The sequence below is a fragment of the Vulpes vulpes genome, chromosome 5, assembly GCF_048418805.1.
Source record: "Vulpes vulpes isolate BD-2025 chromosome 5, VulVul3, whole genome shotgun sequence".
Classification (NCBI taxonomy): Eukaryota; Metazoa; Chordata; class Mammalia; order Carnivora; family Canidae; genus Vulpes; species Vulpes vulpes.
The window spans coordinates 18,210,043-18,236,380 of record NC_132784.1 but is presented as its reverse complement, the minus strand read 5'-3'; the positions used below and the strand labels follow the sequence as shown (position 1 = coordinate 18,236,380).

General features: G+C 35.8%; 1 protein-coding gene across 3 annotated transcripts in view; it reads left to right on the top strand.

The window, feature by feature from the left end:
* ZRANB3 (zinc finger RANBP2-type containing 3) overlaps positions 1-26,338 on the top strand; it is a 306,312-nt gene that overhangs the window by 108,481 nt on the left and 171,493 nt on the right. The window contains exon 3 of one of the 3 annotated variants that reach the window (XM_026015556.2): positions 6,451-6,469. The exons of the other annotated variants lie outside the window; for them this stretch is intronic. Within the exon in view, the coding sequence (XP_025871341.2) occupies positions 6,451-6,469 (19 nt within the window). The remainder of the gene's footprint in view (positions 1-6,450; positions 6,470-26,338) is intronic. 3 annotated transcript variants of the gene reach the window in all.

Sequence of the window (26,338 nt, the reverse complement as noted above, 5' to 3'; positions counted from 1 at the left end):
CTTGCTAACTCTTAAAGTTTCCAACATGTACTAAATGTTCTATAGCGACTGCCCTATTTTTAATCCTTTTTTTTTTCTATCAGAGGTTCTTTTTGATTACTCTTGTATCTGTTAACTCCATCTTTTACTGCCCACCATCTTCTTATCTTTACATAATGCTTACAAGTGAGCTCCTGGTAACTTTTTATGACGGCTTTTTAGCCTTCATCCTTTGCAACATTTTTGTGGCATTTGGGTACTCTTAACCCATTTACTCTGTTGTGAATGTATTTCCCCTAGGCTTCTTTAATTTTTTTTTTTTTTTTGCCTTCTTAGATTTTGATCCTTGTTCCCTTTGAATACTTTTCTTCCTCCCCTCCCCCCTTTTTTTCTAAATGAGAATGTTTCCTAGGTTCTAACCATGAAAAATTTCTCCCTATCTTTTTATAGTTTACACATGAGAACTCCATTCACTTCTGTTTCTTCTATGATCATCTTCATGCATAGCTACTTTCTCATTTTTATTTACTCTCTTGACTTGATTCCTTAGTTCCTGATCTATATATTTCCTGCTAGATATTTCACTCATTGGATCAATAAGATATTTATTGGGCTTTATACTATTCTATCTTTAAAAAAAAATCTTCTCTGGACCCTAGTTTTCCTGCCAACTACTACCTTGTTTATCTGCTTCCCTGTACAGGATAATTCCTTGTAACAGTAATCTTTATTTAGTCTCTCCCTTCCCTTCTTTCTGTTCTCTCTTGAACCCACTCAAGGGAGGCTTTTGTCTCCTACCATTTTATGAAAGTTTCTCTTGTCAGAGTTATGTCCCAAGTCACATGGTCAATTCTCAGACATCATTTTACTAGATTTTTTTAGGGAACATTTACTATAGTTGTTCATTCTCTCCTTCTCAAAAAAAAAAGTCTTTATTTGGCTTCTAGGGGATCACATTCCTTTTGTATGTTTTTACTTTACTGTACACTTCTTCTCAGTCCTTTTTGTTGGGTTCTTCTCCTCTTTGTACCCCTACTTGTTGGAGTGCTGCAGGGGTCAGTCATAGCTCTCTTCTCTTCTCCCTATACTCCTAACCTTTAGGTGATTTCGTTTAGTCTCCTGACTTTAAAAATAATCTGTTTGGTGGTCTGCTTTAGAGTAGTTTTAGTACCCCCTCTCATTTATTACCTCTCTTTAATTTTTCACTTACAAATTTTCAGAATATGTCCCTTCTGCTTCTAGAGTTCTCATGTACAATATACATCATCCATTAACCTCATGCGTATCAAGCTTCATTGCTGACTGGATTTCCCTTTTATCTTCTGTCTTGAGTCTGTGTTAAGGTGTTTATTGTTTGGTTATTTTTTTTTAAGTTTCTCAAAATTTTAGTTTATTTTATTTTTTAAATAATAAATTTATTTTTTATTGGTGTTCAGTTTGCCAACATACAGAATAACACCCAGTGCTCATCCCGTCAAGTGCCCCACTCAGTGCCCGTCACCCATTCACCCCCACCCCCCGCCCTCCTCCCCTTCCACCACCCCTAGTTCGTTTCCCAGAGTTAGGAGTCTTTATGTTCTGTCTCCCTTTCTGATATTTCCTACCCATTTCTTCTCCCTTCCCTTCTATTCCCTTTCACTATTATTTATATTCCCCAAATGAATGAGAACATATAATGTTTGTCCTTTGGTTATTTTTTAAACTATTTTTCCACCTATGGTTTACTTGTGCTTAATAATCTTGGCGATATTGGTTGGCCTCAAATATCTTTTTGCTCTCGCTTACAAATAATAGGTACCTTGGATAGATTCATGAGCTCTGCATTCTGTTCAAGTAGTCTGGTTCCTCCTCCATCATTTTTTAGCTTCTAGTGTTGATGATGATAAGCTCAATGCCAATCCTGGTTTTTCCATTTATGGATAGTTGTTTTTTCTGTCTGAACACTTACAAGTTTTTTTCTTACTCTTTAGACTAATGATTTTTTAAGAATATGAATAGATATTTGTCTTTTCAATCCAGCCTGAAAGTTAGTCTTTCCAATTAGTTGTTTTTTCAACCTGGAGAATTTTATTATTTACTTAATTGTTACCTCTCTTTCATATTGTGTCTTTTCTCCTTTGAACACCTATTTTTCACAGATTAATTTTCTGGGTCTATCCTTCAAGTAATTTTTCTTTTTTGTGACTATTAACATTTACTTAATTCTTTGCTTTGTATTTTGAGATAATCCTTGTACTTCATCTTCCCATCTATTTAATTAGGTATCAATAATGATCTTTTTTTTAAAAAATCATGTGCTTATTTTAGTTTGAAAGTCATAGTTTTAAGCTTGTGTATGTGTGTGTGTGTGTGTGTGTGTGTGTGTGTGTGTGTTAGAAATTACTTAAATGCTCTAACAGTTTTAGTGCAGGTGCTTGTTTTCTAGCACTTCCTATTTTAGTAGAATCATGCTCTGATTATTCAGTCTTACTCTGTTTTTTCAAATGTTGGAGCCTCTCACATGGTCAGTTGTTTTTCTGTGATGGCTCATTGAAAATCATGTCTGATTGTTGAATTGTCCTAAACTGCAGGAATCCCAGAGTTCAGAATAGATATAGTGCCTGAAGTGTAAGTTAGCCCACTAGAGATACCTAAAGGAAACCTGGTGCTCTCTAATCTAATTGAGCTGTCCTAGTTCTAAAGTAGGGAAGACTCATCTGTGTCATGATAGGAAAATACAGCATATTCAAAGACATTGGAGATAGTCTTACTGTTGGGGTCTTCAGATACCTAGAAGCCAAATTATTCCACTGATGGTGCTTTTCAGTTTGCCAGCCACCCATGGAACAATGTAACGCATACCAGTTTTCTAAGGGATATAATGTTTGTTCTGATGTTTACCTCACTAGAGCCTTAAGACACAACATTGCCTGCAGGTCTCAGCACCTGTTTAACTTCAGAAAGTTTAGGAACTTGGAGTTGGCGTAGAGAGGAACAAGTCACATTCAAGTTGTCGTGTTTCAGAATACTTTAGATCCTCACTCATTCCAATGCCATTTACATTCTGGTATATCGCAAATTTATTATATCTCCAGTCCTTACCATTCCCCTCATGCACATATCTAGTTACCTGTATAACAGTTCAACTCGGTAATCTAAGGGATATTACAAAGATTGCATGTCCAGTGCTTGTCATCACCAAACCTACTTCTCCTGAGTTTTACTTATTTCAGTGAATGACATCTTACCATTTTTTATGCTTAATTTCTTAAGCCAGTATCTTAGAATTCATTCTTTTTAAAAAAATATATTTATTTATTTGCAAGAACATGCATGAGCAGGGATGAGGATCAGAGGGAAAGGAAGAAGCAGACTCCCCACAAAGCAGGCAGCCTGATGTGGGGCTTGATCTCAGGGCTTCAGGATCATGACCCAAGCTGAAGGCAGGTGCTTTACTGACTGAGCCACCCAGGTGTCACTTACGATTCATTCTTGACTTCTCTTTTATTTTCACATCCACATCTCAGTTAATCCACAAATCCTATTAGTTGTACTTTCAAAATGTGCCTAAGCTGACTACTTCTTACCACCTCCACCTCTACCCTCATTCTGTGCATTGTTGTTTTCCTCCTGGTCTACTGCAGGTGCCTCCTTACTATTCTTCACGCTTCTGCTCTTGCCCTCTACAGTTTACTCCCTCTAAGCCAGAGTTATCTTTTTAAAATATAAAATGTTGCTTCCCTCCAAAGAATTTGAAGAAAATCCAAACTCCATACAATTGGTTATGAGGTTCTCCATGCCATTAGACTCTCCCAGCTGCCTTCCAACCTTATTTTCTACCAGTTTCATGATTTAGTGCACATTATTTACATTAGTTTTCTTTTTCCTTCTTAATTATATCATAACCATTTTATCTCAGGGCCCTTGCTCTTGCTGATCACTTTAAGAATACTCTTCTTCATATTTTCTCATGATTCCCTTCCTCATTAAATTTGTGTCTTGCTCACATGAACAGACATTTCTCCAGAGAAGACTTAGAAGTGGCCAACAGACACATGAAAAAATGCTTGACATCACTCGGCATCAGGGAAAATAGAAATCGAAACCACAATGAGATACCACCTCACACCGGTCAGAATGGCTAAAATGAACAACTCAAGAAACAACAGATGTTGGCAAGGATGTAGAGAAAGGAGAACCCTTTTACACTGTTAGTGGGAATGTAAACTGGTGCAGTCACTCTGGAAAACAGTGTGGAGGTTCCTCAAAAAGTTAAAAATAGAACGATCTATGACCCAGAAATTGCACTGTTAGGTATTTTTCTAAAGGATATTAACAGTGATTCAAAGGGGCACCTGCACCCCAATGTTTATAGCAGCGATATCTACAATAACTAAAGTATGGAAAGAGCCCAAATATGTATTGACAGATGAGTGGCTAAAGAAAATGTGGTGCGCATCTGCGCGCGCACACACACACACAGAAACATAACACACAATGGAATACTACTTAGCCATCAAAAAGAATGAAATCTTGCCATTTGCAATGACATGAATGGAACTAGTGGGATTATGCTAAGTGAAATAAGTCAGTCAGAGAAGGACAGATACCATATGATTTCTCTCGTGGAATTTAAGAAGCAAAACAGTTGAACATAGAGAAAGGGAAAGAAACATAAAAATACGATGCAAATTGAGAGAGAATCAAGCCATGAGACTCTTAACTCTAGGAAATAAATTGAGGGTTGCTGGAGGGAGGTGTGTGACAGTATGGGGTAATTGGTTAATGAGCATTAAAGAGAGCACTTGATATAATGAGCACTGGGTGTTATATGCAACTGATGAATCATTAAATTCTACCCCCTGAAACTAATAATACACTAAATGTTCATTAAGTTGAATTTAAATACATTTTTTTAAAATTATGTCTTGCTTAAATCTGTTCATATTGCCTTGTCATAAAGACTGTTTCCTACCATTCTGTAGAACAGATCCTTTTCTACGTTGCCTATTCCACCTCACCCTGTTTAAATTAGTTTCTTTTTATTTTACTAGCACCTAACAGCACTTGAGCCATATGCTTATTTGTTGTCTTCTTCCAGTCACCCTCTATGAAGAAAGAACTTTGTAATTCACTGCTATATCCCTAGAACTTAGACTACACAGTAGACACTTAATAAATAATATATACACTTCAAGTGACATCTTTACCAAATTTGAGTTACATTTTAAAATGAAAAAATAAGGGGATCCCTGGGTGGCGCAGCGGTTTGGCGCCTGCCTTTGGCCCAGGGCGCGATCCTGGAGACCTGGGATCGAATCCCACATTGGGCTCCCGGTGCATGGAGCCTGCTTCTCCCTCTGCCTATGTCTCTGCCTCTCTCTTTCTCTCTCTGTGACTATCATAAATAAATAAAAATTTAAAAAAAATTTTAAAAAATGAAAAAATAAGTATGCATGTGAGTCTTTCTGGAAATAAATTAAGTTTTTCAAATTACTGTGTTTTGTTTTTTACTTTTTAGACTTGTTTGCAAAACATGTAATATACTTTATTTTTGAATGTGTTTTAAATTTCAAGTATTTATATTTTATTTTTCTCTAAAAATACTCATTATGTAACCTTCTTTCCTAAAATTGAAATTCCATTTTACTTGTAACTTATCCTTTGATAGTGTATTTATTACCAAATTCATAACTTGTATTTTATTTTAAAAGAATCATAAAAGTGTTTAATGTTAAGGCCATCAGGAATAAAGGAAGAAAAGAATGGAAATAAGGACTTTATTCTTGTCTAATGCTAATATTCTAGTGTTTTTTAGATTGCCTGGAAATCCCCTTAGTTACAAGATTGCCTTTTCCTATATGATGTATTCAGTATTTCTAAGGGACCTCTCATAATCCTGACCACACCTCCTATTTGTTTTTGCTCTCTGCTTTTTCAGTTTATGCCCCCCTATCTTCAATTTTCAGTGGATAAAATTTACTATACTATAGATGAATAAGAAGACAAGATAAAATTTAGCCAAATATTAGTAGAAACCAAAATTCAGCTCAAAAATAGGCTTAGCATTTATAATATAGGGATAACATGCTAATATTGGCTGAGACTTATTTCCTTACGCTTTAATACAGCATTTTTCTAATTTCTAGAAGACCGATTTTAAGATTTATTGGTAAGGAGGGAAGTCATTGGAATAATCACTTGTCATTTTGATCTCAGTTTTGAAGGGCCGTTATAACTATCTCCACGAGTGGGCACGAGGAATATTTCTGAAACTCACCCTCTTGCAGACCCATATGCCATTGGTACCTAGAGAGTTTTTTAAAATCAGCATTGGCTCATGTTCTCATGCACATTTGTAAACACCTCTCTCTGGCTCAGTACTTTAACATTTGTAAAATGTTTTGTGGCAAGCCACTGAATCAAAACTTTTAAAATGGTTGACTTTGACCATTAAAATATTAACTTGGTTTTATTTTTATTTTTTTCCAGGTGTATGGTGGCTGATGAAGTAAGTGTTTCATGATTTTTATGCCTTTTATAAAATTCCACAACCAATTTTTAGTGTGTTACTTACCATGTACTGTGTCTTTCCATGTGACTGTATGTATATATATAGAGAGAAGGAGAGGGGATAAAGAGAATGAAAATGAGGATGAATATGTTGTGTATGTGTTTGTGCATGCACAGATATACACACTTGCATGCAAGATGTGTACTTGAAACATGTTAGAATTAACATTTAGTGATCCAAAATTTTGTCATTGGCAGAGAAAGCATGAATGTGCTTTAAAATTCAGCCCCAAATAAAACTGAACTCATTTTCTACTTGTCATAATACTTCTTAAAAGTTGAATTTTTAAACATTTGCTGTAAAAGTTATTGTTAATTCATATGAGTGTGAAACAATATTAAAGTGGTATTTTATTATCACTAAACAATTTGATATATTACCGTACCATGTACTTATATATAATATTCATGTTTTCTCACTGAAATGTTCTTGTTATATAAACTATGATACTTTTTACATTCTCAGTAGTGTACATCAATAAAATTCTAATTTTTATTCAGTTTGAGAAATGTGTTGCTGTTTTCATGATGCCTTTAAAAGTAACAACAAAACGTTTAAAAATATATTAGAAAGGAAGAAAAGATACTGAGTTTTTAAAAAAATATAATTGGAATTATTAGAGATTCTCCTAACTGTCTTCACTTTAGTTATATATAGACTCACCAATGGCTTATCTCCACAATCGCTTTAGGGAAGAAATGAATTACAGTGTTACGTGAACAGTGCTATGCAGAAAGGTTTGATAAAAGGTTTCTTGATTTATGCTAATTAATAATTACCTAAGTTTTTAGCTTAACTCTTTATCCTATAGGCATTTCTTTAGATGTTATACTTAGAAACATAGTCATTGCCTATGAAGAACTTCAACAGTGTAATTATTTTTTTTAAATCTTTTTTTTTTAATTTTTATTTATTTATGATAGTCAGCGAGAGAGAGAGAGAGAGAGAGAGAGAGGCAGAGGCACAGGCAGAGGGAGAAGCAGGCTCCATGCACCGGGAGCCCAACGTGGGATTCGATCCCGGGTCTCCAGGATCGCGCCCTGGGCCAAAGGCAGGCGCCAAACCGCTGTGCCACCCAGGGATCCCTCAACAGTGTAATTAGGACAGGACGTAGACATTTGGGAAATGACAGCAATTTCTCTTTTGGAACAGGATGAATTCCAAAAGCCTCTTCATAAATTAATAAATTTATGAGTCTAAAGTGACTAAAAGAGGCTCACCTTTTTAATCCCTGATTATTTTCACCAAATAGGAACATAAACTCATCCTTCAAAACCTCAAAACTAGGCATAACTGTTTTATATAATGTATAAAATATATGTGTGATGCATGTATGGATGTGTGTGTGTATGTTTTTAATGGTCGTCCCTTTAAATTTTTTTTTTATTTATTCGGGGGTATGCACAAGAGCAGGGGGAGGAGCACACAGGGTAGGAGATTGAGAGAGAATGTGAAACAGACTCCTCGATGAGCACGGAGCCTAATGTGGGGCACCATCCACAACCTGAGGTTACAGCCTGAGCGGAATCCAAGAGTCCAGTGCTCAACTGACTGAGCCAACCAGACACCTCCAATATCAGTTTTTAAAACAGACCAGTTTGAGGACGCCTGGTCGGCTCAGTGGTTGAGCGTCTGCCCTCAGCTCAGGTCATGATCCCAGGATCCTGGATCAACTCCCACATGGGCCTCTCTGTAGAAAGCCTGCTTCTCCCTCTGCATGGTTCTCTGCCTCTCTCTATGTGTATCTCTCATGAATAAATAAATAAAATCTTAAAAAAGTAAATAAGAATAAAGCAGACCAGTTTGATGTCCGAGATTATATTATATCAGGTAACAACCATCTTGATAATCTCTACAAGTGATTGGGTGGGAAAATCTTGGCAGCTGTGTTGTATCATTGCTACCTTGTTCTTCATTTTGGTGTCACATAGACATCATAGAGACATTGGAATGGGCCTTAAATCTATGGAATTGTTCATGGATTGAAATGAACACTTGGTTGGCACCTTAAGCCTTCTTAACCTTCCATTAAGCAACTCCTGTCTTCAGTTAACATTAGACTAAGGATTGTTTGGAGTTCATGATGAGCCTATAGCCAGTAAGAGTTTTTCATATACCAACTGCTTTTCATCGTCTCTTACTATTTATAATTACATAGCACTTGTCACATTTTGAGTGATTTCAGCCCCGTTCTTTCAACAGCATTATTTCTTAATTTAATAAATTTAAAATAATTATTTAATATTTCCTCACCACTTTAAAGAAAACTGCACTTTGTGTCCATCATAATCACTTCGCTCTTTTCACCCACATTTTATTTATTTTTTATTTTTTTTTATTTTTTCACTTCACCCACATTTTAAAGACTCATTCTTTTGCACCTATTTGACTTTACAGGGTTATTATGTTAAATTCTATCAATGATGTTAATTATGAAAAAAGAATTTCCAATAGTGTGATGCACAAATGTAAAATCACAGCTCACAACCTCTAACATCCTCTGTTACCAGTAGAGCTAAAATGTCATTTTTATGGAATCTTACTAAACTAGTCTGGATGAAAGTAATTAAAAGTGTTGAAGTAGAAAGAACTTGTATATATGTAAATTATATAACCTCTGGTTTGACCTTCATTCTGTTTCCTAATACTGTTCTCTCTCTCTTTTTTTTTTTTAATCTTATCACAAAGTGGTAGTCAACTCAGAGAGGGAAATACAGTTTATAATTTGGAGGTCAATTCTCTTTTCTGATTTTGTCAATTAAAAAGTATGTTTTGATATGATAAATATTTGACTCATCAAATAGCTAAAAGCCTTAGGAGGGCAATTTTATATCTGTTATTGAACCTCCTTTTTTTTTAGATGCTTGAATACCCACTTGGAGTATTCTGTAATTTAGCTGTCTACTGTGATATTTCCTCTCTAGCTCTAGAAACAAATGACTTCTTTTAACTGATATCACTCCCTCTTCTAGTATTATTCCACTATTAGGTTTTTCTCTAATGTAGTCCTTCCTTGTGAACTTATATAATCTATCTACTGTATAAAAGGTAATCATTAACTTTAAGTTGGAATGATGACTTAAGTTCTGTTTATTTTTTTTAGTTCTGTTTAATTCTAACTATATAATCATTGTGTGTTTCAATTATAAAATTAAGTTTTAAAGAACATCAAAGCTGCAACTTTTAATAAACTGAACTTTACAGGGATCCCTGGGTGGTGCAGCGGTTTGGCGCCTGCCTTTGGCCCAGGGCGCGATCCTGGAGACCCGGGATCGAATCCCACGTCAGGCTCCCGGTGCATGGAGCCTGCTTCTTCCTCTGCCTGTGTCTCTGCCTCTCTCTCTCTCTGTGTGACTATTATAAATAAATAAAAAATTTTTAAAAAAACTGAACTTTACAAACATAGCTTAAACTACTTTAATTACTTCCTGTCCCACCCACCCCTTGGTTTAATGCAATTGAATGCTGTTTCCAGAACTGTGTAGTGAATATACAGAAACTCTGAATTTGTATTCCATAAATAATGGGATTCAGACCATAGTCTACACTCAGGCTGTTGCACTGTTACCTTGTTTCTTAATAATTCCTTGTAAACCACTTTGCCCTTGTTCTTCATTTGAAAATTATTGAAAGTGTTTATTCATTAAAAAGTTGTAAAAGGAGGGGCACCTGGGTGGCTGAGTCTGTTAAGCATCCAGCTCTTGATCTTGGCTTGGGTCTTGATATCAGACCCGGGTGTTCAAGCCCTGTGTTGGGCTCCGTACTGAGCATGGAGCCTTCTTAAAGAAAACAGTTGTAAATGTGACAAATAGTTTCACATTAACACAAACCAGGGAATTTAATAGGATATACATGCAGAAAAATGTTAAACCTATACATTTCCTACCTTATTTTCAAGTATTGAAAAATTGTTGTTCTCTGTAGAAATACAGTAGTTAGAAAATTTTGCAATGTTCATTTTTACTTAAGAAGATGGGATTAATATCCTGGATTTACATAATAGCCTAATATTATGTCGTAATGGACAAAAGTTTCAGTACATGGATTCTGTCTTTACTTGCCTACAGTATCTATTATGAAAGCCAAAAAATTCCTACTTTCATCTTATGTAACATTTTTTTGTTAGTACTTTATTTTAGTCCCCCATCCCAACACACAACACACACACACACACACACACACACACACACACACACTTTTTAAAAAGTTTCCTCCTTCCTATTACTTGAGAAAACATTTGAAGTGGGGTGGGGGGGTTATACCAAATAAAGTATTACTTCCTTCCTTTTTCAAAAGAAAAGGAAACTATTAAGGCTGAACTACTTGGTTTCCCCTTACTTTGTGGCTATTTTGGGACACATTAATAGATAAATATTTGGAACAAAGGCCCTATACTTTCTTTGGGTCAGGATGCTTCTCTGGAAGAGGGGTTTGGAGGGGAGAGACTGTGGGACCTGTTCCATGCTGGTAGAAGTACTTCTGTAGGCTGAAGTTATGTTTGAAAACCCTTGTCAGTTTCTCTGCAGGCAGAAAAGTGTAGGTGTGCGGAAACAGTAATAGACCCCTTTGGAAGGTTATTTTTGTTCAAAAGACCTGAAAATTAATATTGTGATATATATTCTCCCAAGATTGACTTTATAGATTTGAGGACTAAGAAATTAAAATAGGCATGAAGAATTTTAGTTTTCCTTTTGCATAGCCTACTCACATTTGACAAAGTGAGCTGAGATGGCAATTTTGTTTTACTGGTATCTACAAATCTTAGATTTCCTTTACCAGGCCCAGGCTGAATTACACTCTCTCCTTGAGCCCTTACTGTTTTGGATTTATAACCTTCGTGTGTCATTGATCCATTTTTTGTTGAATAAATGAACTAGTTAAATAGTTAACACTTTAACATCTATGTGCCAGGTTCTGTTGTAATCTTAGCATGTGTTAATTTACTTCAGTCTCACAACCCGTTGGGGTAGTATTATTATTATTCTCATTTTATAAATGAGGAAGCTGAGGTACAAAGAGGTTAAGCTGGAAGCCCAGGTGGCTCAGCAGTTTAGCGCCGCCTTCAGCCCAGGGTGTGATCCTGGAGACCCAGGATCCAGTCCCATGTCGGGTTCCCTGCATGGAGCCTGCTTCTCCCTCTGCCTGTGTCTCTGCCTCTCTCTCTCTGGGTGTCTCTATGAATAAATAAATACATAAATCTTTAAAAAACCACACAAAACAAAGAGGTTAAGCAAATTGTTAAAGAACATGCAGCCAGTATGTGCTAGCAGCTGAAATATTTGACCTAAAGTAATCCAGCTCCCATGTCTCTCTAACAATTACTATTCTATACAAAGTCTCTAGGTGCCAGACTTTTTATATTTAGCAGCAGGATTCTTGAGGACGAAAGAATCTGCAGGACACAGTGCTCAAATGAATGAAGCTGAATGTTAGAATAAGAGTGGTGGTGTAAAAATTTTGTGCTAGTGAGACTATCTGTATTCCTTTAATTCAGTATCATTTGCCTGTTTTTTTCCTTCCCTTATTTCTAAGGCGAGCCTTATTATATTTTTAATGTCCTTTTAAAAATGATCTTTTACTTTAGATTTTTAGAATTATTTAGGTTTTAAATTTATAGGATTATTATAAAGATGATACAGAGAGTTCTTGTGTACCCCATATCCAGTCCCCTATTAATGTCTTAGATTAGTATGGAATAGGTGTCTTCATTAATGAACCAATATTAATGTATTATGGCTAACTAATGGCCATATTTTATATAGGTTTTCTCAGTTTTTCCCTAATATTCTGTAGTCATGTTTATTTACGCATCTGAGGGTTGTGACAGTTTCTCACTTTCCTTGTTTTTGAAGACATTCTTTTAGAATTAATGGTTTAATATTTTATAGAATGACCCTTAATTGGTATTTGTCTTATGTTTTCCTCATAATCACACTAGGGTAATGTGTTTTGGGGAGGAAGACCACAGGAGTAAAGTGCTATTGTCATCATGTCAGATCAAGGGTACATGACATCAGTATGACTTTTTTACCATAGGTGTAAATCACTCTTGTCTTGATATAGTGTTTGTCAGATTTCTCCACTGTAAAGTTACTATTTTTTCCTTCATTTTCATACTATATTATTTAAAAGAAAGTAATTATATGCAGCCCATAATGAAGGAACAGGGAGTTATATTCCATTCCCTTAAAGGCAGAGTAAATACACAAACTTTTTGGAATTCGTTCATTCATGCATTCATTTTATCATTTGTTTTTATCAATATGGACTCTTGGATATTTATTTTTATGTTTTGGGTTATTATCCACTGCTACTTTATTATTTTTTGTTGTTGTTGTTGCTTAGATTGTGCTAGCTTTGGCCAGGGGGAGCTCTTTCAATTTACTCCTGTGTCCTTTTGACAACTCCCTTCATTGTGGGCTGTTTTGTTTGTCTGTTTTGGGGTTTTGTTGTATATTTTTAGCATTTTCTTACTTTTTAATAATACAAAATATTACAGGCTCATCTTACATATTTCTTTTTTTTTTAATTTTTATTTATTTATGATAGTCACACACAGAGAGAGAGAGAGGCAGAGACACAGGCAGAGGGAGAAGCAGGCTCCATGCACCGGGAGCCCGACGTGGGATTCGATCCCGGGTCTCCAGGATCGCGCCCTGGGCCAAAGGCAGGCCCCAAACCGCTGGGCCACCCAGGGATCCCTCATCTTACATATTTCTTACCACAGTACTAGAATCAACCATTTCTCCAAGAAATCATGGTTTCTTTTTGTTAAAGAATAATATTAGAACCAGAATCTAAGAGGTTAGGTGTGTATTCGTATCTACTGGGTGTCATTTCCTATAGATCCTCTCAGCTGATAGAGCAAGGAGAAATGTGTGTGTGTATATATACACACATGCATACACATACTTACAAATATTATTTATATGTAACCATCTGTTTATACTTACATCTCCAACTCTAATTGATTACCACATAGATAATTCTAGCCTCTTCTGCTTGCTTATCTATAACCTCCCATTCGAACAGTAAGAATCCTGGCTCCCACCATGTGTCATCCATTTACTTAATTGTTCACTTCCAGTATACCTGTATGATGGTTTCAGTATTGTTAGCCTATACACCTGTGCGAAAGAAAATTTCAAATAGAGTACAGTGCTTATGTACAGTTCCTTTTGGCATTATTTTTACAGATTCCACTTAATTTTAAAATTACTTAACATCTTATTCCTTTACTTCCTTCAGTGAGATTGTTTCATTTATTAATGATACATTTAAATTCTTTTATTACATTCTGCATTCCATCATGGGATCCCCTAACCACCTAATTTATTTTTTAAATATTTGCGGACATTAAAGTTTACTCTTTGTAATTTATAGTTTTGGGAATTTTTACAAATGTTTGGTGTCTTGTATTCACCATTATGGTATCATATAGAATAATTTTACTTCCTTAAACAATTGTCTGTGCTTCACTTATTTAATTCCTCCCAAACCAATACCCCAGGCAGCTACTCATATGTTTAATGACTATTGTTTTGCCTTTTTAAGAATGTCATATAATTGGAAGGAGTTCACTGCTTTTTCAGACTGTTTCTTCACTTAGCTGTATGCATTTAAGATTCATCCATGTCCTTTTGTGGCTCGATAGCATTTTCTTTTTATGATTGAACTACATATTATATGAATGTGTACAGTTTGTTTTTTCAGTCACCAAGATAAAATGATATCATAGTTGCTTCCAGTCTTTGACAATTATTAAGGCTGCTGTTACTGTTCACATGTAGATTTTTGTTTGAATGAGTTTTTAAATTAGTTGAGTAGTTACCTAGGGCTGCAATCACTAGATTATATAGTTTAGTTAGTCTCCTAGAACTGCCGTAAGGAAGTTTCACAGGCTCTGTGGCTTAAAACAACAGAAATTTAATCCTCTCACAATTCTGGAAGCTAGAAATCCGAAATCAATGTGTCAGGAGGTTTGGTTCCTCCTGAGGGCTCTGAGGGGAGAATATATGTGATGCTTCTCTTCTAGTTTCAAGTGATGGCTATCAATCCTTGGTGTTTCTGGGCTAATAGAAATTGCCCCTATCTTCACATTCTGTTCTCCCTGTTTATGTCTCTTTTCCTTTTAAAAGAATACCAGTCAGATTGGATTAAGCATTCACTTTCTCCAGTATGACATCATCTTAACTAATTACATGTGCAACAGCCCTATATCCAAATAAGGTCATATCCTAAAGTCCTGGGATGTTAGGACTTCAGTGTATCTTTTGTGGGGCACACAGTTGAACCCATAATATATAGTAAGACTACATTCATTTTTGTCAGAGGCTGTCAAACTCTCTTCCAGAGTAGCTGTACTATTTTGTATTTCTACTAGCAATGAATGAATGCTCTTGCCCGGGAACCTTACTAATAGTTGATACTGTCAAGTTTAATTTTTTTTAGTTTTAGCCATTCTACTAGATGTAGTAGGGTCTCCTTTTCATTTGTGATTCTTTAATGTGATGTTGAGCATCCTTTTGTATATTTATATGGCATCTATATATATACATATTTATATCTTTTGGTGGTTTCTGTTCAGTTCTTTTCCACATTTTTAAAACTGGATTGTTCCCCCCCCCTTTTTTTTTATTGAGTTTTAAGAGTTCTTTGTCTATTTTAGGTACAAGTCCTTTTTCAGATATCTATTTTCCATATATTTTCTCCCAGTTTGTCACTTGTCTTTTCATTCTCTTAAAAGTGTCTTTCACAGAGCTGAAGTTTTTAATTTTAAGTCTACCTTATCAATTTTTTCTCACTGATTTTCATTTTGGTCTTCTATCTCACTGTCGAATCCAATGTTACCTAGATTTTCTTCTATATTATTTTTTAGGGGTTCTGTACTTTTGCATTACACTTACAGGTCCATTTACAGTTAATATTTGTGAAAAGTAAGGTCTGAGTCTTAGATTCTTTTTTTCCCTTTTGCATATGGATATCCATTTGTTCCAGTACTATTTTTTGAAAAGACTACCTTTTCTCCATTGGATTGCCTTGCTTCTTTGCCAAAGATCAGTTGACTTTATTTGTATGGGTCTTTTTCTGGGTGCTCTCTTTTGTTCCATTGATCAGTGCCTATACTTTAACCAATACCACACTGTCTTGATTACTGTAACCTTGTAAGAAATCTTGAAATTGGATAATGTATATCGTCACATTTTCTTCATCCTTTTCAGTACTCTCTTGGCTCTTCTGGGTCCTTTGCCTTTCCAAATAATTTTACAATCAGTTTCCCATTCTTTACAAAATAGTTTACTACAATTTTGATTGGTATTACATTGAATTTATAGATCCAGTTGGGAAGAAATTATAGAACTATAGTCAAATGTGGAAAAAAACCTTAACAATGTTGAGTCTTTAGTCTCTAAACATAGAATATCTCTCCATTTATTTAGAATATCTTTAATTTCATCAGTATTTTTTTCTTTTTTTAAATTGATGTATATTTGACATATAATATTATATTAGTTTCAGATATATAACATGATTTGATATTTACAGATATTATAAAATAATTACCACAATCAATTAACATCCATCACCATACATAGTTAATTTTTTTCTTGTCTTTTTAAAAAATTTCTTAAAGATTTTATTTATTCATGAGAGACACATAGAGAGAGAGGCAGAGATACAGGCAGAGGGAGAAGCAGGCTCCATGCAAGGAAGCCCAATGCAGGACTCGATCCCCGGACCTGGGATCACACCCTAAGCCAAAGGCAGACTCTCAATTGCTGAGCCACCCAGGTGTCTCCAAATTTTTTTTTCTTGTGATGAGAACGTTTAAGATCTACTTTCTTAGCAGCTTTCTAATATGTAATATAGTATTATTAATGATAGTCACCATGCTGTAAGTTATATCCCCATTATTTGTTTATTTGATAACTGGAATTTTGTACCTTTGATCCTCTTTACCCATTTTGCCCACCCCACAATCTTTGGCAACAACCAGTGTCTTTTTTGTATCTATGGGCTTAGTTTATTTTTTGGTTTTGTTTTGTTTTGTTTAGATTGCACATATAAGAGAGATCATATGGTATTTGTTTTTCTCTCTCTTACTTATTTCAGTCAGCATAATTCCCTCAGGGTCTAACCATGTTGGAAGTGGTGAGAATTCCTTCCTTTTTATGGCTGAATAATATTCCACTGTGTGTGTGTTAAAATTTTCTCTATCCATTTATTCACCGATGTACACTTACATTGCCTTCATGTCTTGACTATTATAATTAATGCTGCAATGAATAAGGGGGTGCATATATTCTTTTGAATTGGTGTTTAAGTTCCCTTTGCATAAAAGCATAGAAATGGAATTGCTGGATCATACAATAGTTTTACTTTTAATTTTTTTATAGATTTATTGATTTTTAGAGAGAGCATGAGAGGGGAGAAGGGCAGAGGGAGAGGGAGAGAAATCTCAAGCAGATTCACCACTGAGGAGCCCAACATAGGGCTCAATCTCATTACCCTGAGATCGTGACCAAAGCCAGAATCAAGAGTTGGATGCTTAACTGACTGAGCCACCCAAGCACCCCTAATTTTTAATTTTTTGAGGAAGCTCCATACTGTTTTCCATGGTGGCTGCACCAAATATATTCCCACCAACAGTGCACAGGGGTTCCCATTTTTCTACATCCTCACCAACACTATTTCTTATATTTTTGGTAATAGCCATTCTAACAAGTGTGAAGTAATATCTCATTGTGGTTTTGATTTGAATGTCCCTGGTGATTAGTTTTGTGCCTTTTCATGTACCTGTTGGCCATCTGTATGTCTTCTCTGGGAAAATGTCTGTTCAAATCCTCTGCCCAATTTCTAAATAGTTTATTTGTTTGCTATTGAATTTTATGAGTTCTTTATGTATGTTAGGATATTAACTCTTTAACATATATATATGAGTTGCATATACTTTCTACCATTTATTATGTTTCCTTTTTCATTTTATTGATGATTTCCTTTCCTTTGCTTCACAAGCTAACCATTATTTATCCCCTCCATTCTTTTCTGCTTTTTTTCCAGAGGAAATTCTAGTGACATTTCCATCTCTTTACTTACTACACTTCCATGTCTCTATTCTCTACTTACTACAATCTCTACCACTTATTATCAGTGCCATATTGGACAGGATGATCTCTTTGGGGCTGTTTTCTTGTACAAAGTAGAGAATAATACTTTTCTTATGAGATTACTTATCTAAGAAACAGAGAAATATATCTGAGATATTCCTTTCCCATTTTTCTTCTATTCCTGAACATCATGACTTTTTTAGGCTGTGATAACTTTATATATGCTGGGTTTTTTGATGAATGTTTTTCCTTCTATATCTCACTCTTTCCTCAAGTCTATCAACGAAATAACCTTTCAAAGCACTCTTCAGATATCTCTTCTTCTATATCACCATCCTTGTTGCCTTTTGGTTTCTCCGTGTTAGTATTTCTACTGTAGTTTGAATTATATTCTGTACTCACCTATTTCTCTCCCATAGATGGGAACTCCTAGGACTCAAGCCATGTCTACTTAATAACTGGGGAGTAGATTTGCTATTAATGCCTTATAAATGAATGAATGAATGGATGAATGAATGAAAGAGAACTTCTTTTGTCTTATTAATGTTTTTGTTGTCGTTGACTTGAAACCCATTGGAACTCATCAAGTAATATTGCTTTATTTGGACGTGAGGGATATACTGTCTACTAGTCATCAGTACTTTACTTTTTTTTTTTAAGATTTTATTTATTTATTCATAAGAGATAAAGAGAGAGAGGCAGAGACATAGGCAGAGTAGCAGGCTGCCTGCAGGGAGCCCAATGAGGGATCTCTATTCAGGGATCACGACCTGAGCCAAAGGCAGATGCTCAACCACTGAGCCACCCGGTGCCCATTAGTACTTTAAATCAGGTACACAGCCTACTACTATCCACTTCACTTATTATAGACATATAGAGGTAAAGGAGAAAAGATTCCTTTAAGTGGGTTTTGGGGTTAGGGGATATTTTAATACACTTTATTTAAAAAAAAACTAGTATAGACTCTTTTTGCTTTCCTTTAAGTCGTCTTTTAGTCTGAATTTTTTTTTTTTTTAGTCTGAAATTTTTTTATCTAGGACACTAGCAAAGTACGAATGCAATTGATTGCATTTTCAATTTTAAAGAAGTTTACCCTAATTTCTTTGGAAGCTTATATAATTTTGTTCAGGGCTTGCTCTTTCATACAGCTGGGTTATTACAGGGTTCTCTCAATAATTTGAAAAAAAAAATCAAATTGAAAAGCAGAGATGTCAAAAATGGGGAGTTAATCCCTACCCAGATACAATCAGACACAAAACATCTTTCTAGAATTAAATGTTTCTAATCCATATAAGCATTTGAAAGGCTGCTTCTATTATAGAAACTTAAGGCACTGTTATACATTAACACTTCCAAGTACATTATAGGGAGAATGTTGCAAACATTCCTGTCTTACCAGTTTTTACTAAATGGAATGTTTGTATTTAATAGAAGCTATTTAAAATCAGAAGAGTAGTTAAATATCACACCCTAATTTAATTTCCTTCTTTTTTTTTTTTAAAGATTTTATTTATTTATTCATGAGAGATACAGAGGCAGAAGCAGAGACATAGGCAGAGGGAGAAGTGGGCTCCCCCAAGGGAGCCTGACGCAGGACTCAACCCCCAGACCCAGGATCATGCCCTGAGCTGAAGGCAGATGCTCAACTGCTGAGCCACCCAGGTGTCCCTACTTTTCTTTTTCTAATATGTTAGGAAAGTTCCCCAGAATTTGAAAGTCCAAAGAGGGCACAGCTGCATGGGGAATTTGACAATAATTCTGAATATACATAAAAGTTTCATAGTTGTTATGGTCAGAAAAATGCATTGTATAATTTCAATCTGCTTGAATTTATTGAGATTTCGTTGTGGGCTAATATGTGATCTATTCTAGAGACTGTTCTGTGGTACATGGAAAGGAATATTCTGCTGTTTTAGAATGTAGTGTTCTGAGTATATAAATATAAAAGTGAAATCCATTTTTTCCAGTGTGTGATTCGCAGCCATTGTTTCCTTGTTGATTTTCTGTTTAGGTGATCTGTCCATTGAGGTAAGTGAGGCATTAAAGCCCTAGTATTAGTGTATTATTATCAATTAGTTCCTTTATTACTGTTTTATGCATTTGGGTGATCCTATGTTGGGTGTATAAATATTTACAATTTCATGTCTTCTTGTTGGTGAGCCCTCTTTATTATGAGATAGTGTCATTCTTTATCTCTTGTTATAGTCTTTATTTTAATGTTTACTTGTCCAATATAAGTATTGCTATTCTGGCTTTCTTTTGACACCCATTTCTGTGATAGATATTTCTCTGTCCTCTCACTTTGAATCTGCTGGTGTCTTTAGATCCAAAATGTGTATCTTGTAGGCAGCATATAGATGGATCTTGTTTTTTTTTTATCGATTCTGTCACCCAGTGTCTTTTGATTGGTTACTCCATTTACATTCAAAGTAATTATTGATAGATATATATTTATTGCCATTTTATTACTTATTTTCTGATTGTTTCTGGTTTTCTCTGACCCTTTCTTATCTTTACTCTTCCATGCTTTGCTGATTTTTTTAGTAATATCTTTCTCTTTATTCTTTGCATATTTCTTAGTGGTTTTCTTTTTTTAAGATTATTTACTTGAGAGAGAGAGTGCTAGAGTGGCAGGGATGGGGGAGGGAGAGGGATAGAGAGAATCTCAAGCAGACTCCCCACTGAGCATGGAGCCTGATGCAGGGCTTGATCCCATGACACTTAGATCATGACCTGAACTGAAATCAGGAGTTGGACGCTTAGCTGGCTGAGCCACCCAGGTGTCCTGGTTTTCAATATAGAGTTACCATTAGGTTTGTATGTAACCTCTTATGTGTATAGATGACTATATTGAGGTGATGATTGTTTAAGTTTCAACTCATTCTTTGCTTACCTCCTTCTCACATTTTAGTATGTTATTATGTTTTATAGGCTTTTTTTTTGTGAGTTCCTTGACTGATTTTTTTCTAGAAAAAAATCAGTGTTTCCTTCTAACATACTGTCACTTTTGGTCTCTCCTTTTCACTCAATGAGTCCTCTGTAATATTTCTTGCAGTGTTGGTTTAGTGGTCATGAGCTCCTTTAGTTTTTGTTTGGGAAATTCTTTATCACTCTATTTTGAATGATAGCCCGACTGGATAGAGTATTTTTGGCTGCAGATTTTTCTTTTCTTTTTTTTTAAAATATTTTATTTATTTATTCATGAGAGAGAGACACACACACAGAGGGGCAGAGACACAGGCAGAGGGAGAAGCAGGTTCCATGCAGGGAGCCCGACGTGGGACTCGATCCTGGGTCTCCAGGATCACACCCTGGGCTGAAGGTGGCGCTAAATCGCTGAACCACCTGGGCTGCCCAGCTGCAGATTTTTCTTACTCAGCACTTGAAATATAGTCTGCCACTCCCCTTTGGCCTTCAAAATTTCTGTTGAAAACTCTCCTGATTGCCTTCTGGATTTTCCTTTATAAATTACTGACTTCTTTTGTCTTGCTGTTTTTAATGTTTTTTCTTTATCACTATATCTTACCAAGTGAATTCAATATGTCTTGGTGTGGGGTCTGCTTTTGTTGATTTTAATGGGAGTTCCCTGTGCCTCCTAGATCTGGATATGTGTTTCATTCCCCAGATTAGGGAAATTTTCAGCTTCTGTTTTTTCAAATAAATTTTCTGCCCTCTTTTCTTACTCTCCTTCTGAGACTCCTGTAATATGAATGTTACTATGTTTGATGGAGTAACTGAGTTCCCTTAAGTCTATTTTCATTTTGCATCATTCTTTTCTCTATGTTTTGTTTATCTTGCTTACTTTCCATTACTCTGCCGTTTAGGTTGTTAATTTGTTCCTCTGCTTCTTATATCCTGCTGTTCATTCCATCAAATGTGTTTCTTATTTTGTTTATTGCACCCTTTATCTGCTTTGTTATTCCTTATCTCACAGTGTAAGGGGTTTACTCATGTCTTCTACTCTTTATTTATTTATATATTTTATTTATTTATTCATGAGAGAGGCAGAGACATAGACAAAGGGAGAAGCAGGCTCCATGCAGGAAGCCCGATATGGGACTCAATCCCAGGACTCTGGGATCACGTCCTGAGCCAAAGGCAGACGCTCAACTGCTGAGCCAACACAGGCGTCCCTCATGTCTTCTACTGTTTTCTCAAGTTTAGTGAGCATCCTTATGATCATTGCTTTGAATTTTCTATCACTAACATTATTTTTATCTGTTTCATTTAGATCTTTGGCTGTAGCTTTGTCCTGTTTTTTCTTTTGGGATAAATTTCTCTGTCCTCATTTTGTTTACCTGTCTGTTTCTGTTTCTGTGTCTTCTGCTTTTGAGAGTAATGACTCTATGAAGAAAAGTTTCTTGAGTGCCTTGTAATGCACTCCCTGTTCACCAGAACTTGGCATATCAGGAGAGTACCTTATGTGTATTTCTTACACCCTATTTTGTGTAAGTTACTTTTCCTTTTAGTGCAGTCAGTTGCACTGACTCTGCCTGTCATGGGTTGTGCTTGCTCTCATGTTGTTAGTTGGACCCAAGTAGGCTGGCTCTGAGAGGGTAAGCCGGCTGGGGAACTTGGAAGCAGGGCTGCGACATGCACAAAATTTGCACCAAGCCACTAATCCTGTGCCAGATTCTTTGAAGCACTGCAATGGCTGCAGGTACACAACGTTGACTGGGAGTGTGCAGCTGGCCACTCTCTGGCCACTGGTCCCAGTGCTGTGGCTAGGTGTGGTGCATAATGGCAACTGTGCACCTGGTAGCTGAGAAGGATGTAGGAGTGAGGCTGGGGATGTGTAGATGTGTGTGCCATGTTGGATGTGTGTGATACACTGTGGCTGCTGTGTACCTGGCTGCTGGACCAAAAAAAAATTTTTAATTGATGTGTATTTGACATACAATGTTATGTTAGTGTCAGGTGTATAGCATAGTGACTCATTAACTCTATGTATTTTGCTGTGCTCACCACAGGTATCACTACCATGTTTCACCATAAAATGCTATTGTAATACCATTGGGAATATTCCCTCTGCTGTCCCTTTTATCCTCACAGCTTAATCACTCCTTAAATAGAAGTCTGTACCTCCTACTCCTCTTCACCCATTTCCCCATTTCCCCATCCTTCCTTCTTTCTGACAGTGACTAGTTTGTTCTCTGTGTTCATGGGTCTGTTTCTGCTTCCTGTTTGTTTTTTTTTTTTGATCTTCAGATATAAGTGAAATCATAGGTATTTTTCTTTCTCTATCTGACTTATTTCACCAAGTGTAATACCCTCTAGGTCCATCCATGTTGTTATGAATGGCAAGATTTCACTCTTTTTTTATGGCTGAGTAGTCTTCCAAGATAAACATATAGCACATTTTCCTTATCTACTCATCTATTGATGGACATGTAGGTTGCTTTCAACCTTGGCTATTGTGAATAATACTGCAATAAATATAAGTGTACATATATCTTTTTTAATTAGTGTTTTGTTTTGTAAATATTCATTAGTGGAATCACTAGATGTCATGGTAATTTTGTTTTTAATTTTTTTGAGGAACTTTCATAGTGTTTTCCACAGTAAAAGCACCCAACTTTTCATAGAGAGCAACTAGGAATTATCAGTCCAGGTCTTACTTTTCTTACATTAGAACATTTTAAAGCCATTTTGTCCTTTAGACATTGACTAACCTACCTTTAACCTCTTGTTTTCAACAAATAAATGCTATCAAACATCTTCTATTTGATAAGTTCTGAAGGATATGAATTAAGAAAGATAACCATTATCTGAGAAACTTTTAATAAAAAAAGGAAGATTGGCAAGTATATCTCTCTATGTAGTATGTGTAAAATGTAAGATATTGGAAATGTTTGAAATGAAGTTCACAAATTGAAATTCTATACCACTTTTGTGGATGAAGCCATTCTAGCTTAATTAGGTGGGAAGACTTTATGGAGGAAGTTTATTTGAAGTAAGCCATGTAGAAATAAGTAGAAAACCAGTATTGAAAGTGGAAATTTGAGTTTAATGACTAATTTATCTTCCATGGTTTGCACACTGTATTTCCCAGAGTTATACTTCCCATAACTGAGGTAGAGACTAATGGGATGGGGCTAAGTTCCCCCCTTTACCCCATCCATAGCCAATCTCACTTTTGTGCTCAACAAATGTTGAGTTTCTGTGTGATATTTTATTTGAAAAGACTTAAAGGTTTGGGAAATCATTTTGTAAATTCTTAGTGTCCTCTTTTTGTATATTACCATGATGTGAAGTATGTATCTTTTTTAACCTTAAATTAATTTTACTAATAAGTGCTCCAAAAGGTATCAGGAGAATGATTCAGTCTTTGGCATTTTTTTGAAAGTTCTAATCCATTCTCCTTCTCTCAAGCTCTAAAGCCAATTGGAACTTTAAACTAGAATATATTTTTTAATGATGATGATATTCTCATGTTATGAAATTTTATGCATTTAAGCCTATAGGAAATGAGATGTTTCCTTGGAGTCAAGTTTTAGGACAGCCAAGCATCCATATTTATCATAATTTTGAAAGGAAGATTTTTTCATATGATTACTGTATGTTTCTGTGTCATCAAACATTGCATACTAAGAATAATTTAACCTTTTTTCATTTATCCGAGGTTATCCACTACTGAGAAGAGTTAGGTCCTTTATTAAATCTCAGACTATTTTAAGTTATGTGTCTGCTGGTAATTCTTCATTTTTGCTACTCCAAGGCCTTTTTGTTCCATGTGTTAGGTTTCAGCTGTTAATAGAAATTCAACTGAGTAAATATTAAAGATCTAATTGGCTTTATTAATTAATTGATGCATCAGACAACATACCACCTACCAAGCAGAGGGGAGCTCCAAAGGGCTAAGAAAAAGAAAGTGCTTAAAGATAGAAAGGGAATGGAAAGAAGGAAATTATTAGTAAAGAATTCATTATTTTATGTAAGGTCGCCCTCCTAAGAGGATCAGATGGGGTCTACAGTAAATTTCCAAGTGCTGACCAAGAAATTCCCATGTTGACTGTTTAAAGGTGACATTTAATGGGGGCTGAAACTGCAGTTAGGTTAGGTATTAAGTCTTGGTTTATTGACTTGGAACTTTATACTAAATGATGTCATTTTGGGGACTCTGGTTTTCTTTTGAACAATTAGCTGCTTTTGATCACACTCTTGAGTTTAACTGAGATGTGACCAGAATTTAAGGCATTAGTGCCAGTCTCAGCTAATCCTCTGAAGTTCTCACAATTGTTGTTCCTTTGTGTGATATTCATAGGTCACGATGTATTTACTTGACCCCTGTGATACTCACAGGTTCACAATTTGTAAGTTGGCCATTTTCTTAGTTCTTATGCCATTTCAGTCTTAGGGAGATCGTTTGGTGGTTAGTGGCTGCAAACATAGGTTTAAAGCTTTTGAGAGAATATAATACACCAAGGACTTTATCCTGATTACTATACACAGGTTAATTCCCAATGTCCAGAGTGTACTTTGAAGCCATGGTTCCCAAGACCCAAACCAATCAAATCAAACAAGTGAAATAAGACCCTCCTAAAGGGTCTTATTCTTTTAAGCCAAGTGATTGCTTGGTGATTTTATGTAATCGAGTTTCAACCTCTACACAAGTGTTAATCCAGGTATATCACATGACGTTGGTTGTAGCACACACCTCCTCACTCTGGTAAAAGATAATCAAGAGCTATTGTATTATTAAAAACTCTTTTGGCTGGAGGGTTAAGGATCTTTATTGGCAGCTATTGCTTTAGTGTCAGATTCTGTGATATTTCAAGAATTAAGGAAAAGTTTCCCATCATAGCCTTGTTTACATTTATCCCTAACCAGGGAAGTGAGGATCTGCCAAAAGGGGTGAATCCTGAATCATGAAACCCTCCAGGTAGGTCCTTTCTGACTCACAATGAAAATTTAGGGGAATCAACCAATAAGATTTCATCTGGCTTTTCTCTTAGCCTGTAACAAAAGTATGCTCTAAATTCTAATGGTTGTCCTCCCTTAGCAGTGGCCTGGGAGATACGATTGAGGTTGTTATCATTATAGGCCAGTGCCAGAATAAAGGAAAGGAAAAGAAGGAGAAAGGGTATCATGTTTAGGTAAAGTATGATGCCTTGATCTGTCATCTTGGGCAGAAGCAGTCTTCCTTGGTGTCAGTTACTTCTCTTCCTCATCATTGTGATTTGGAGATGTCCCGTGTCTATGCAGGTTCAAGTGTCAGGTAGAGCATTCTTTAGATGTGTGATGTGTACTCAAGGCTCAATACCTTTTAGTTTTACAACATTGTTAGTGGTCAGGAGTACTTGGTAAGGTCTCTTCCAATAGGGCTTGAGTGCTGTCTTCTTTTATGTTTATAAAATACCCAGTCACCAATCTCTAGACTGTAGCCAACATTTTTTTTTTAATTGGGATCCAGGAAGGCTTTTTTTTAAAGCTGTTGTTGACAGGCTTAAGTATAAGACATTAGAGACTTATAGTAGGTTGTCATACTAGCTTGAAACAACAATGGATCAGCAGAAGGTTGTGGACTGATGGATTCAAAGAAATTTGTAAAATTTTCTTTTTTAAGATTTTATTTATTTATTCATGAGAGACACACAGAGATTGAGGCAGAGACAGGCAGATGGAGAAGCAGGCTCTCTGCAAGGAGCCCATGTGAGACTCGATTCCAGACCCTGGGATCATGCCCTGAGTGAAAGGC